The sequence below is a fragment of the Corvus moneduloides genome, chromosome 2, assembly GCF_009650955.1.
Source record: "Corvus moneduloides isolate bCorMon1 chromosome 2, bCorMon1.pri, whole genome shotgun sequence".
Taxonomy (NCBI): Eukaryota; Metazoa; Chordata; class Aves; order Passeriformes; family Corvidae; genus Corvus; species Corvus moneduloides.
Window position 1 is genome coordinate 99078382 of NC_045477.1, and position 13792 is coordinate 99092173.

The 13792-nt window shown below is 38.6% G+C and overlaps 1 protein-coding gene across 1 annotated transcript in view; it reads left to right on the top strand.

The window, feature by feature from the left end:
- The window catches only part of COL4A1 (collagen type IV alpha 1 chain), a 120536-nt gene that overhangs the window by 75538 nt on the left and 31206 nt on the right, over window positions 1-13792 (top strand). Inside the window, exons 16-26 of the mRNA XM_032100569.1 lie at window positions 724-768; window positions 989-1042; window positions 1524-1565; window positions 2723-2816; window positions 3477-3512; window positions 5043-5207; window positions 7131-7226; window positions 8371-8454; window positions 9183-9253; window positions 12263-12454; window positions 13290-13458. Coding sequence (XP_031956460.1) covers window positions 724-768; window positions 989-1042; window positions 1524-1565; window positions 2723-2816; window positions 3477-3512; window positions 5043-5207; window positions 7131-7226; window positions 8371-8454; window positions 9183-9253; window positions 12263-12454; window positions 13290-13458 — 1048 coding nt within the window. The remainder of the gene's footprint in view (window positions 1-723; window positions 769-988; window positions 1043-1523; window positions 1566-2722; window positions 2817-3476; window positions 3513-5042; window positions 5208-7130; window positions 7227-8370; window positions 8455-9182; window positions 9254-12262; window positions 12455-13289; window positions 13459-13792) is intronic.

A 13792-nucleotide genomic window follows, 5' to 3' on the forward strand; every position in this document is an offset into this window, starting at 1 on the left:
GCACCAAATGAAACCAGCCTCCAGTGAGTCAGGGTACAAGCTGATGTCCCAGACCTTCTATGGTGCAGAGGAAGGGAAAATGCTGAAAAGTAGATTTGTCTATCTAGATCATTTATCATGTATCTATTGACTACTTCAACAAGGGAATCTAATCCTCTCTGTAGGTTAACACAGTGGTCTAATAATTTTACTCTGGGGGAGGGAATTTTGGCTTCTAGCATATCATCTGCCTTGTGATTTGAATTTCAGTGTGAGGGATGTGGATTGACCAGTACATTGCCACACAATCTGATACAGGGCCACTCTACAAGCCTTCTGCTGAAACTGAACCACCAAATATCTATGCATTAATGTTTTGTGAAGTTGAAGAGTGTATATATAGAAAGGTTTTGTTGTGAAAGGAAAACACAGATCTGGTTCCAGTTTCTTGTGCTGTAGATATATTTTGTCTTGAAGACCCTGTGACAGGGAAACCTACGTTATTTCTGAATCTGGGAACAGATTTGCAGGATTTTATGTAATTTGGCATCTTGTAGGGTGTTGGGTAATACAAGCACTAGGCATATTCACCATTTGTACTCTCTTCTCTGTTAGCTGCATTAGCACACTTTGATTAATGCATTGCAATAGTGATGATTTTGTTCTAGCATTTCATCCACTGTTTTTAGAAATTGCATGTATGTGGTTGTCTGTTTAAGCAGAGTGGAACTTGGTGTTTTACAGGGAAAGCCTGGAAAAGATGGTGAACCAGGACTGAAAGGAGAACCTGTATGTATTTTACTCAATTTCCAGTACTGTTTCTTACATTCGAAACAAGGAACTGTCTGTGCATTATAAATGGTTGATGTTTTCTAGCCTTCTGAATTGTTTACTTGAAGTTGTTGCTTTCAGTGAATTTGTGACTTCGAAAATTTTTAAGCTTTGCTGCTGCCACAGCTAAGATCCACCTATATTTGTCTCTTCTGGTTTCACTGTCTTCTACACACAGGGTTTGCCTGGAGGGTTTGGGATTCCAGGACGACCTGGGGAGCCTGGCTCAAAGGTCAGTAGTAGCTACTTTTGCTTCCTTCACGTAGAATGACTTAATAGCTTTTCTGGTGTGTTCATCGATTGCATTAAAGCAATGAATGCACATAAAGCAATACTAAATGAATGCTAAGCTGTGTGTCATCATTCAGAGACTAGGAAAAGTCAAAATGAAGGTAGTGTAGTTATCCCCAATTTAGATCTCTTATATGGGTTGATTAATGCAGGCTTTATTTTCACAAGCTCTTTGTCCAGCCAGCATAGGTGTAAGTGTACTTCCCTAAAACCTCCAGTTTCTCTTTAAATAGTGCAAACCAGTACAGGCTTGCAAAGTAATTACTAATGCTGGTTGTTATAGCATTCCAGGTACTTTGGATTTTGGTACATTTGGATGTTGTTATGAATCTGTATCAAATTGTTCATTTGTTGAGGGAATCTGATTTTGTTGGGAGAAAAATCTGATCTGGATTTAAAACATAAATTCTATTTTGATTTAGGGTGACAAAGGGGAACGAGGCTATCCAGGACCTCCAGGAAGAGTAAGTAAAAGAAATTAGTATTTTATTTTAAACTTAAAATAAATTTAAATTTAAATTTTTTGAAAGTCAAAGTGCTCAAACAATGAGGAAAAAGAGAGATACTATGCATAGTCTGATCTTGTTCTCATCAGTCATGTCCATATTTTTCCTTAATGGAAGCAAAAGTTGGGTGCAGTTCTTTAAAGTATGTGTGAAATTTGGGAAAGGAGCCCTCAAAGAATATGAATTTCAAGTGTTTTGGACTGTGAATATTATAAGTGCTGCTAATCACTACACAGTATCCAAAAGACAGATCAAAAGAGTAAATCTGTCAGCTTTGCAGTTGTGGTTTAACCTCAGCTGGTAGCTAAGTGCCAGACCGCCACTCGCTCACTCACCGTCCCTCCTCGGCATGGGATGGAAGGAGAATTGGAAAAAGGTAAAACTCATGAGATAAGAACAAGTTATTAATCAAAATAAAGTTAATAATACTAATAGTAGTAGTAGTAATAATCATGATGAAAAGGGAGATAACAGGAAGAGAGCGGAATAAAACCTGAGGAAGACAAGTGATGAACAGTGCAATCGCTCCCCGAGGAGAAATTGGCAAGAAGTACACAAGAAGAAACCAGGAGAGCAATTTATAATTTTTTTAACACCTCAGATAAAAAATGGGGTTAGTCAGGAACGAATAGATGATTGGTGGTGCTGCTTCCCAATTATGGGAAGAAATCCCCAACATCTGCTAATTTGGTTTGGAAAATTGTATGTACTTCCTGAATATTGTATTGTAAATATTAGCATCCTATATATTGAGCTCAGATCAATGTTAGCAAAAATTGGCAGACCATAACATTTTAAAATAAAAGGTAATACAAGTGGATCAGTGCTTAGACCATGTTACTGTTTTCTGGCATCATTCTTTTTGAGGAAGATGCTGTAAAAGCTCTCCACTTAATCCTGCAGTTGATGTGAAGGCATTTGGGTAGAACGGGAAATATTTATTTTCTCTGGTAATTCCTCAGCAGCTACAAGCCTCTCACTTGCTGAAATTGCAAGTATAATCAAAACTGCTGAAAATTGTCAATGAAACTAAAATGGCCTCTGTACCATCAGATGAAGATGGGGGAGATATGACGGCTCAGTTGTATGTTTCTAGTGTTTGTCCTGTGATTTAGGTGATAGATGCTGGACCAGTAGATACCTTTGGTGAAAAAGGAGACCCTGGAGTTTCAGGTTTGCCTGGACTGAAAGGTCAAAAAGGTGAAAAAGGTATGTATGTTGTCTTGTCTTTTTAATTGAGTTATACTTTCAGTTTTCTCACTAAAGGAAATTAAAATTGTACTGTCTGTGCTCAGGAGGTCTATATGACAGTGTAATGTTCCAGTTATTTATTTAATTGTTTTTAGGTTATTATATTTTGCAGTAGCTTGTAGGACACTTCTGGTTCTCAGCGTAACTAAGACTGCCTTTCAATTATAGATGAAAAATAATAAACTGGGATAAGTTTTTATGGTAGTTAAATAATTCAGCAAGATGATCTAAGAAGTATGGAAATCAACATGAACTTAAGGAGGGTAATAATGTAGAGAATCTTGAGACTCCTTTGTAAAAGTCAGTAGCTTATTTTTAATCTAAAGATTGGCTTGTATATTTTTAAAAAGGCTTCAGTAAACAGAAAATCAAGAAAAACCTGCTGGCTTTCCCCATTACAGACCTTAGCCAATTTAAGAAAAATCACTGGGAAAGTTGGCACACAGCAGGACCCTTTCCCTGAATGTATTTCTTGAAGATATATATAGATTATTTAATTTCAAATTTGATTCAGAATTTGAATATGCATGAATGTGAATTTAAATAATATCTCCTAAAAGTTCACTTTCATTGGCATTGCAGAATTCATTGCCTAATTGAAACCTTCTCTTTCTAAAGGCTTCCCTGGTGCACAAGGAATCCCAGGACCTCCAGGTATGAAATTATGACCACTGAATTTTTCACATTTTTCATGTGTTCTGGAGTGAACAGTCCTGAGGGATATTCTCCTTAGCTGCTTTCAGCTACTGCCGGACTTTCTGAACACCCAAGCAGTGACCTCTCCAGGGTGTAATTATCCCTGCAGACACTTCCTGTAGGTTGCTTTTCTCATGTCTCTGATGTGATCCAGCCTTGTTCTTTCTGTTCTGCCCTGATAACTTTCTGCTGAAATTGAAAATGCAGTACACAGTCTGTCAGAGATAGCCCAGAGAGTATGACTGCATGGGGCAGGAGGAGTTGTTAAATGTGAATGTGTGTGAGTGTGTGCATGTATACCTGAGTATGTATGCTCATATGTAGGTCTTTGTCTTGCTCTCATTTCAGCTCTGTATGTGTTTGCATAGGTATAATAAAACAAGGTTTGTAGGAAGATATAATACTAGATCAAAGTCATTCTTGAAGGCTTCCTGCTGTTTTTGACTATGTCACTTGCTCTAATAAAAGTTATTTCTTTTGCCTAAAAATTTTGCCCTTTTCAGAGTCTTAACATCTTCACATCCATGGAAACACTGCTTTTATCTATATAAGTACATGTACATGTGTTTGAACTACACCATGATATTTTCTTTTTGAAAATTAGGCAAATCATCTGTGGACACCAGACTCTTAAGGCATTCTTCAGTGATACTATTACCTTCCTTGCTTTCATTTTCTAACTTGACAGTGAGCTAAATATGAAATTAATGTGAGCCAGAGTCAGATAGTTTCCAGGAAATCTTTCACAGGTTAGGGAGAAGATGCTATATGCCCCAGGCTGTAATGATTGCTCTTAGGCTGTGATTATGCTACAGAAACTGAGCTTTGTGGGACTTCCATATCTTCCTGCAGTGTTGCAGAAGACTCAAAATGTTTTAGTGATCAAGTGTAGTGATGAGTTGTGAATTAAGTTATTAAAATATGAAGACCTGCATGACTGTACAAATAGCTAAAAGGAGATCTTAAGTAGGATTTTTTGTAGTTGTTTAATTGCTTCTCTTTTTTGGCTGTTTTTCACTTATTATTCTTACAAACCATTTTGGTTTTAGCATTCCTGAAATCTGCTAGCATTGTTGACTACTTATTTATTGAAGTTTTCAGACATGCCCTCCCTTTCTCGGTATGTTTTAGATTTGGTTTGTTATGAGGTAAGGAACTGTGTAGTAGTTTCTAGATGCAGTAGCTAAGTTAACTCCAGTGTTGCAACTATTTACTACCCAGCAAAAGGGTGTCCAACTAAATCTCAGAAAAGCACTTGATACAGATTAGGTGTGTTTGTCTAGGGACCTAACAGAAGTGAGTTTCTCTCAGTTGCAGTGAGTATATAAACTCAATTTTGTATAAATCACCAATAATTAAATAGTCCCTTTTCTCTTTTGCACTAACATTTCTCCATTTCTCTCTAAAACCCTATGAAAGTTAATGTGTTGATAATGTTGCTGTCTCTTCATTTGTCATTTTTACATGTATGTTTTACTCTGTCCAAAGGTCGACCAATTCCAGACAGGGTAGGATCACCTGGTGTCCCTGGAGAGAGAGGTGAAAAAGGTGAAAAGGGTTCTCCAGGATTTCCTTCACCTGGAATCCCTGGAAGAGATGGTCTGCCAGGTCCCCCTGGGTTGCCTGGCCCACCAGGACCTCCAGGCAAAACAGGTGGGTAAAGTCCTTGGTTGCTTTTCACATTGAAGGCCCATAATGCACATTAAGAAAAGAAAGAGACAGGATTATAAAAGCTATTATCAGGATATGTCTGTGCCATGGAAGAAACATATCTGAGTCGTTGATAAACCGATCTGTGTCATGAAAGAAACATAGCTGAGTTGCTGATGAACTGAGTAAAACCTGTTGCTCAATGCAGGACGCCACTTATTTCCTTACTGGGAAAGGACAAGGATTCTTTGCTAAATAAATGCTTTTAAAGTTTCTGCAAAATTCATTGTGAATTTTTAGAATATAACCAAACAATTGACCTTAACACATACTAATTTGTTCTGTGTCCTGTTGTGCCAACCTAGTGATACTTGTGTATTTTCAATTAAAACAATAGCAGATACTAATACTCTTCTCAGCATAAAAGATAGCTGTTCAGTGTCACGATTTACAAGTCTGCAGTACCAGTCTGTGTAACAGATTGAACAGATGTGAGAACTGCAGTGTGAGGTACTAATTTGCCAGAAGTTTTTATTGTAAAATAAAATTACCTTTGAGGAGAATGGGGTCATAGAAAGGCTTGGGTTGGAAGGAACCTTAAAGACCATCTGGTTCCAACCCCTCAGACATAGGCAAGGATGCCACCCACTAGATCAGGCTAAACACCTGCTTTATAGAGTAAATGAAAAGCCAGTAATGATGTGAAAACTATATAATAATATCAGTAGTAATGGTAACAACATTACACACATTTTATTAGATTGTAATAAAGCAGTTTTAAAGAGAAAAATTGTTTTTCTCTGCAATGAAGCAATAACCAAGTACCTGTGGAAGTGGTCCATGCTAAATAGCTCCTTACAACTGCTGTTTTAACTCTTTGATAGAAAGCTTTGGCTATAAGTGATACTGACATTGTGAGTTAAATTATCATTTCAACATCAAGAATGATATCCCTATTACAATAGTTTAGGTACTTTAAAGCTATTGAAAGAAACATTATTCTCTATGGAATTCCTAAACCAAAGATACTTTGTTCAAAAACAGGTGAAGATGCCTAGTTGTTGCTGTATTTGCCAGTGAAGCGGTACAATCCAGCATGTAGAATATGGAATTAAATAGCTAAATACTACATTTTCCTAAAAATAAGAGCAACTCCTGTTTTTCACACAAGTTACTGTCATTGCTTAATTCTGCTCCTTCCCCAGATACTTCTTTAGCTTTCTCCAAGTCCATAATGGGAAGCAATTTTTTTTCATTTAACTTGCTTTCCAAACTTCACATTAGCATTTTGACCACTTGCTATGGCCAGAATGATGTCACATTATATTGGGTCAGATCTTGCATCGTATCATCAAACAGAACAAGCACTATTCATATTCTTATATCAAGCCTGCTAAATATTCTCATTGGTTACCTATTTCAGATACTAACATAGGAGGTTTGTTGTCTTCAGGAAGCTTGATTGGTATGAAAAAGTTAAATAGAAGTTAAATAGATGGTGAAAAGCCGCTCTTATCTAGAAAGTTTTCTAAAATGTTGAAAACAGAAGTCAGGGTACAAAAACACATTCTTAATGAATTTCTTCAGAACATTAATACTTCCCATTCTATTCAGGGTCAAAACATCAGTTTTTCACGCACAGTACTTTTCTAAGCCAAAACTTAAAATGAAAATAGATTTTATGTTGAAATTGTTTGTAACCTTTTTATGGCAGAGCCTGTATTTTCGCTGTAATTCTCATGGTTTCTTAAGAATAAGAATACAGAATCCCAGTGAAATTTTTTCAAGTAAATCCAATAAAGGAGTAAAATGCTATCCTGACTTAGCACTTTTCATAGGTAATATTTCAGGTATGACATAAATGCAACCCTATAAAGGAAACTTGCGCTTGTCAAAACAATATGCTTTATTGCATTTTCATTTCAGATGGAATTGATCAGTGCCAGCAGGGAGAACCTGGTGCACCAGGTAGTCCTGGACTTCCAGGAAGAGATGGATTTCCAGGAGAGATGGGAGAGAAAGGTAATAATATTTTAAAGTGATTGTATTCTAATGATCCTTAGCCTGGAGCTTGGGTATGTAAAGAGGCTGAGCAAATTAGACTGGATCCAGACAAAGTGTACTTAAAGCTAGTTAAATACTTAATGGACATGGAAGATGTTTCTGGACTCTCTGGTGGGTAAAGAAGGATATTGTGTATTGAATTGTGTGATGTGTTTCACTTGGCCTGTTTATTGCCGGGAAGTGATAAAGGATGGCCCACTGCTGCAAAAGGAGCTGGGAAGAAAGAAAGAAAGGGTTGAGTATAGCCCCATGCAATGGAAAGTGAGCCGTTCATGGCAATTTAAGATGTGAATTCTGAGATGAAGATTTAGAGAGGGGCAGAGGAGTTGAGAATGAAAATGGTTTATGAGTCATTGCCATGAGTATAATTGAAGATAAAATTTTAACACCTATGAACAACCTTAGGCTGGACATTAGGAAGCCGTGCTTCACAGAAAGGGTGTCTGGGCATTGGACTGGGCTGCCCAGGGAGGTGATGGAGTTGCCATCTCTGGAGGTGTTTAAGGAAAGACTGAATGTGGCACTGAGTGCCATGGTCTGTTGACATGGTGCTATTTGGTCATAGGTTGGACTTGATGATCTCAGAGGTCTTTTCCAACCTAAATTTCTGATTCTGTAAATAGGACTGTTAACTGCATGTTTTAGCAGTATTGACTAAATGGATGTTTAAAAAAAATGAGCTGTACCCATTTACTTGATGATTGATCCTTCCTTATCTCGTTCTGTTCACTGTTTTTCTGCAAAATTACAGTAACTACAGAAGTTTTCCTTTTTCTGCTTTAATAATTTTATTTTCTCTATACCCAGAAAATATTAAGAAAAGAATATTTCTTTTATTCTTTTTAATCCTCTTTAACCTGGTCCCCTTTAACCATTCTCTTCAATATTAACCCTAGGATAAGACTTACATTGATTTTCACGCCATTCCTTTAAAAATTTTAAAGAATGTTGAACATCAATTTGCTGATATTTTCTCCTTGAAGCATGGAATTAGAAGTAAAAATTTATTTAAGTATTAAATTGACATTTGCCCTGAATTCAACTGCTTGCAGTATTGAATCTTTTGTTGTTATTCAAGCGCTTTGCTGTTTTCTTTTTTCAGGTGACAAAGGTGAAGCCTGTGCCTTGTGTGATAAAGTAGGACCTCCTGGACTTCCAGGACCACAAGGGCCACCAGGTCCAGCAGGTAAAAACTCCTTAATTACCCAAGAATGAGCTATGTAGGCTAAATTCTAAAAAATGCAGCATACATAATAAAATTAATTACTTTTTGTCCCACTAATCAAATTGTTTGTGAAATTAATGAAAGGACTAATGAAAGGAGGGTGGAATATTCCTATTTTTGGCCTGATTCCAGATTTCCAATACAACCAACCAGAATAACCATGGAAGGAGAATCTGTCCACAATGAAGGAGCTTTGCAAATCGTGGCCCAAATATTTTCACAGTGAGAAATAATGTGGGAACCATTTGCCTATGTGCCCAGGCTTGTCAATGACCCATACATTTGTTTCCAATTGCAGCACTAAATTCTGTAGCCCAAAAAAAAAAATATTTTTTGCTACCATATGAGAGAAGTGACACATGCCAAAAATTACATTATACCTAATGTTTGTTCTAGTGGCTGTTCAGAAAAATGAATGTGGTTTAGGTAGTTTCAATTCTGCATTGGTTACATGAATTGGTGAATTCATTCCTAAGTCAAATGAATCATCAACTTCCAAGTTTATTAATGCAGACATGTAACACATGAGTGCATGAACCAAGACAGCTTCACTGGCTTTAGCAGCATTATGCTGATCTAACTGGGGATGGAATGAGACACTTTAAAAGGGATCACAAGGAATTCACATACAATGAGCTATTTGTAAAAGCATGTAATAAATTAAACTATATTTTTGTCTATCTGTAAAGGTTTCCCAGGACAAGCGGGTTTCAAGGGTGACAGAGGCTTACCTGGACTTGATGGCCTTCCAGGGGTACCTGTAAGTAATGCCTTGCCAAATACTACATGTCCTACTAGGCATGTGATCAAAAAACATGTGATGATTGGTGTATCAGTGTGGGTGTGTAATAGTTCTGTTTAAAAACAAAACAAACCTCCAAAAACCAGTGCACTGATATGATAAAATTAAGGTTAACTATGCCTAATAAAATACAGTAGGAAGAAGTGGGCTTGAATTGTAAGACCTAAAAAAGACCTGTGAGATATTGGTTATACTTCTGAGTTTATCCGTCATAAGAACTCAGCAGGATGTGTGACTTTCTGTCTGAGCAAGCTAAGCAGTGGAGCTGGGTAAAGAGTAGGATTTTTCAGGAAACAGATGCAGGTCTTCCCTGATCTTTTTGTGAATTGTTCCAATAACTCTTTGCTGTTGAGTACAAATATATTGAGAGAGAAACAGTGCCATCTGGTGTAGTGTAAGCAATATAATGTTAGCATGCAGCATACTGTGGCAGTTTTCCTGAATTTTGAATCAAAGAATAATAGAATATGCTGAGTTGGAAGGGGCTCATCAGGAACATCAGGTCCAACTCCTGGTCATGTGAAGGACATCCAAAGATCACACCATGTCCTGAGAGAGTTGTCCAAATGCTTCTTGAACTCTTGTCAGGCTGCTGTTGTGACCACTTCCCTGGGGAGCCTCTTCTGGTGCTAAACCACCCTCTGGATGTAAAACCTTTTCCTGATATCCAACCTAAACCTCCACTGACTCAGCTTCATGCTGTTTCCTCTAGTCCTGTTATTGTTCACAAGAGTGAAGAGATCGGTGTCTGCCCCTCCTTGTCCTCTCATGAGGAAGTTGTAGACTGTGATGAGATATGCCCTCAGTTTCCCCTTCTTCAGGCTGAACAAATCAAGTGACATCAGCCATTCCTCATAAGGCTTCCCCTGAGGACCCTTCACCATCCTCGTGGCCATCCTCTGGATGCTCTCCAATGGTTTAATGTCTTTTTTATATTGTGGCACCCAAAACAGTGTTCAAGGTGAGGCCACCCCAGTGCAGAGCAGAGTGGGACAATCCCCTCCCTTGCCTGGCTGGTGATGCTGTGCCTGATGCCCCCCAGGACAGGGTTGGCCCTCCTGGCTGCCAGGGCACTGCTGACTCAGGTTCAGCTTGTCATCCACCCGGACCCTCAGGTCCTTTTCTGTGGCACTGCTCTCCAGCCTCTCACTCCCTGGTCTATCCACATGTTCAGGATTGCCCCATCCCAGGTGCAGAATCTGGCACTTGCCCTTGTGCTGCTGATTGCCCATCTCTCTGATTTGTTGAGGTCTCTCTGCAGGGCCTTTCTGCCCTCGACGGAGCTGACAGCTCCTCCCAGTTTATTGTCATTGGTGAACTTAGTATTCCTTCAAGTCCTGCATCCAGGTTGTTAATGAAGATTTTGGGGAGTGTCCGCAGCATGTTCTGTAAAACAGTTAGTAAGAAGGAAAGTTAAATACTTCTGAAGAAATAAAGGAAAGCTGTGAAAGTGGGTAGCATCCTTATAAGATTACTTGTAAGTTATGTTGAGGAAGAGCAGCATGTCTCTCAGTAAGGCCAGAAGCAGAAGAGCCGTAAGTGTAACACTTGTCTCAAATGTAACACAGATGACTGCTAGATGAGCAGTATACTACCACAGCTATGTTTGATCTTGTCACAGTCCACTCAAGTGCCCCTATGGACACTGAGGTTTGCTATGAAAACCTACCTCAGCATACCTGTTCCTGTAGCATAATGTGGGTTTTAACACCATTCCTAGTGTGAATAGACTGAGTCTTCCCAGACCCCTTCTCCCCAAAGCTGTTTCATTGCAGCTGATCCTTTCTGACAACATAACTTCTCAGTGACATTCACGTTTATCACACACTGGAGTTATGCGAGCTCCCTCTATCACCAGTGGTGATTCAACTTTTTTTTACTTCAGAAGTAAAAAAAAACCCACTTGTATGAATTCATTACTCAAGGAATCTGGTTCTCTCCCTGAAGTATAAATAAAGCCTTGATGCCTGAATTCAGCCAATGAAAGTTCGCTAAGATGAATCCTTTATCCAAGTGACCACCACATTACCTAGTGACCAAATGTACTATAGTATCAATGGAATCCATGAAATAAACAGTGGGAAAAAAATGGAAGACATTCTAATGTATTTAAGCTTTTTTGTTGTCTGACATTTGTTCTTGGCACGTTTTGCCACACCTTTATATTTTACTTTTATTGCCTCGTAAGTTCTGTTCATGTCTTTAATCAGACAAGGACTGGCTGCTGTTCTGAATGCTTTTAAGCTTGTTTTGCTCCTCAAAGTTCAGCCAGGTGGTGATCCAGCATATAATTTAACTTGGAAAAACTACATAGAGGCCAGCCTTGCAAGCTGACATTGTCTACAGCCATGCCAGAACATCAGAGTGTGATTCAGAACACTCCAATGCTAATGAAAAGATTACCAGTGACCATGTTCTGGTTCAGGCTGAAGTGGAGGGCACACATGGGCTGTACGTAGTGGACATTGCCCATGAAGTTTGTGTTTCACTACCCTAGTGAGCAGCTCTGATTCGCTAGAAATTATAGAGACTGTTTCCATAAGAAAAGTTCATTCAAGTCCTAGAAAATATGTAGGGAAAAATTGAAATTCTGGAAATCCTGTAGGTATACCATTAGGTAGATGATTTCTGTCCAGAAGAGGTTACAAAACTATTTTCCGAGCCTGTGCATAGTGTTTTGCTATTACCAGCTGACTGTGTCCGCTGTTCAAAATCAATAAATATTAATAATGAAGGAACACATGTATTCACATCCACTGAATGTCATTAATAAACTACCCAGGGAGAAGCTTTCTGCTTCCAAGACTTCTGTGTCTTGGAAAATATTCTCATTTGACCTCCTCAGCCAAAAACTTGGTGGTTCCCTTGATTTGGGTCTAAACTTCAGTTTTTGGAGGTTTGTTTTCTTTTGTATCAGTTGAAGGGTTTGTAGGGCAACTGATGACATCTGAATTTATAAAATTTCAGGGCCCCCCCGGTACTCCAGGACTTATGGGCAGCCCTGGGGCAAAAGGAGAACCTGGAGATTTTACTTACGATTCTATCCTGAAAGGGGAAAAGGGAGATCCTGGTTTCCCAGGACAACCAGGTATTCCTGGAAGAGAAGGAAGACCAGGAAAAGATGGATTTCCAGGTCCCCAGGGTCCAAAAGGAGCAGCGGTATGATTGTTTCTTTATGTTTACGTATTGTCCTACTGTGTGTTTATTTATGTTTACTTGCTGTGCTATACATTCTGTCTTTCAGATCAGAATTCACATGCTTTTGTGCCCTATACATGCTTTATGTATATTTGCCTCATTCATTTTTCCACATCTATTACTTACCTTGAGGAGTACATTCTTCCTCAGAAGAAGATTCCATTTTCACTGGAAATAATGAGGAAGACAGTTTTTCAACAACAGACTATTTCAGAGCTAGATTTTGACCATTTCTTTTTGCATGTCATGCAAATAAGTGATCTGATCCAAATGCATTCAGCATGGCTTGTTACTGTCAGGACCATAGAGAAAAGGTTTGGACATGGACAGTAGTTTTATTCCTTTCTGCCTTTCTCACAGCTTGATAGTGAGAACTGGTGTGAACGATTTACCTGATATTTGAATTCAGTTATCCAAGTAGAAATTGTTAATACAAGATTCAAGTCCGTTGTAGCATATTTCTCTTCTTGTAGAAATGAATGCTTCAAAATCTTGCACTGATAGAGTTCAGCTGATGTATGATGATATGGAGCTGAAAGTGGAGCTCACATCTGCTCCCAGATCCACTACTGGAAACATGGACTACGTGTTCCAGTTAGCTGCATTGCTAGATGTGATTTCCATGTGCTATTCCACATGGAACCTAGTTCTGTTTCCATTGAGCCCAGTAGAAAAAATCCACTTTTTTCAACATTACAGGCACCTGTGCTAAATCCCAGTTACAAAGTATTCAGAGGATGATGTGTTCTGTCTTGCCAGCTAGGCAAGAAGTACACTTACACTTTCCAAAAATTAGGGTACAGCTGGCTTGAAAGGAGAACGTGGTCCCCCTGGCCAGCCTGGATTCCCTGGAGTGCGTGGTGAAAGAGGTTTTCCTGGCCCACCTGGGATAGGTACTGCAGGATTACCTGGTGAAAAAGGAGACAGAGGCTTTGCTGGAACCCCAGGTTTACCAGGACTTCCAGGTAATGCTATAATGTGCTTAAAAACATACCAAAAAAAGATTTTAAAATTTGTGCCCTTTAAGTGGTACAGCCTAGAGGATCATCAGAATTTAAGCCTGAAATAAAAAGACTTTCTAATTTAAATCAGTGTTTGCTTTCAACAGTATAATTGCTAATTTTTGAGGGCAGTTCTCTTGAAGAATTTGCTAGGCAAAATGGGATATTTAGGGTCATCCTAGTTTTCTATGAATCTTCTACCAAAAAAACTTCATAACAAGTCTCTTGTAATGGTATGGATGAACTAATAATGCTGTCAAGGTAGAACTCCCTTGTTTTATTTCATCTGTTCCTGTAC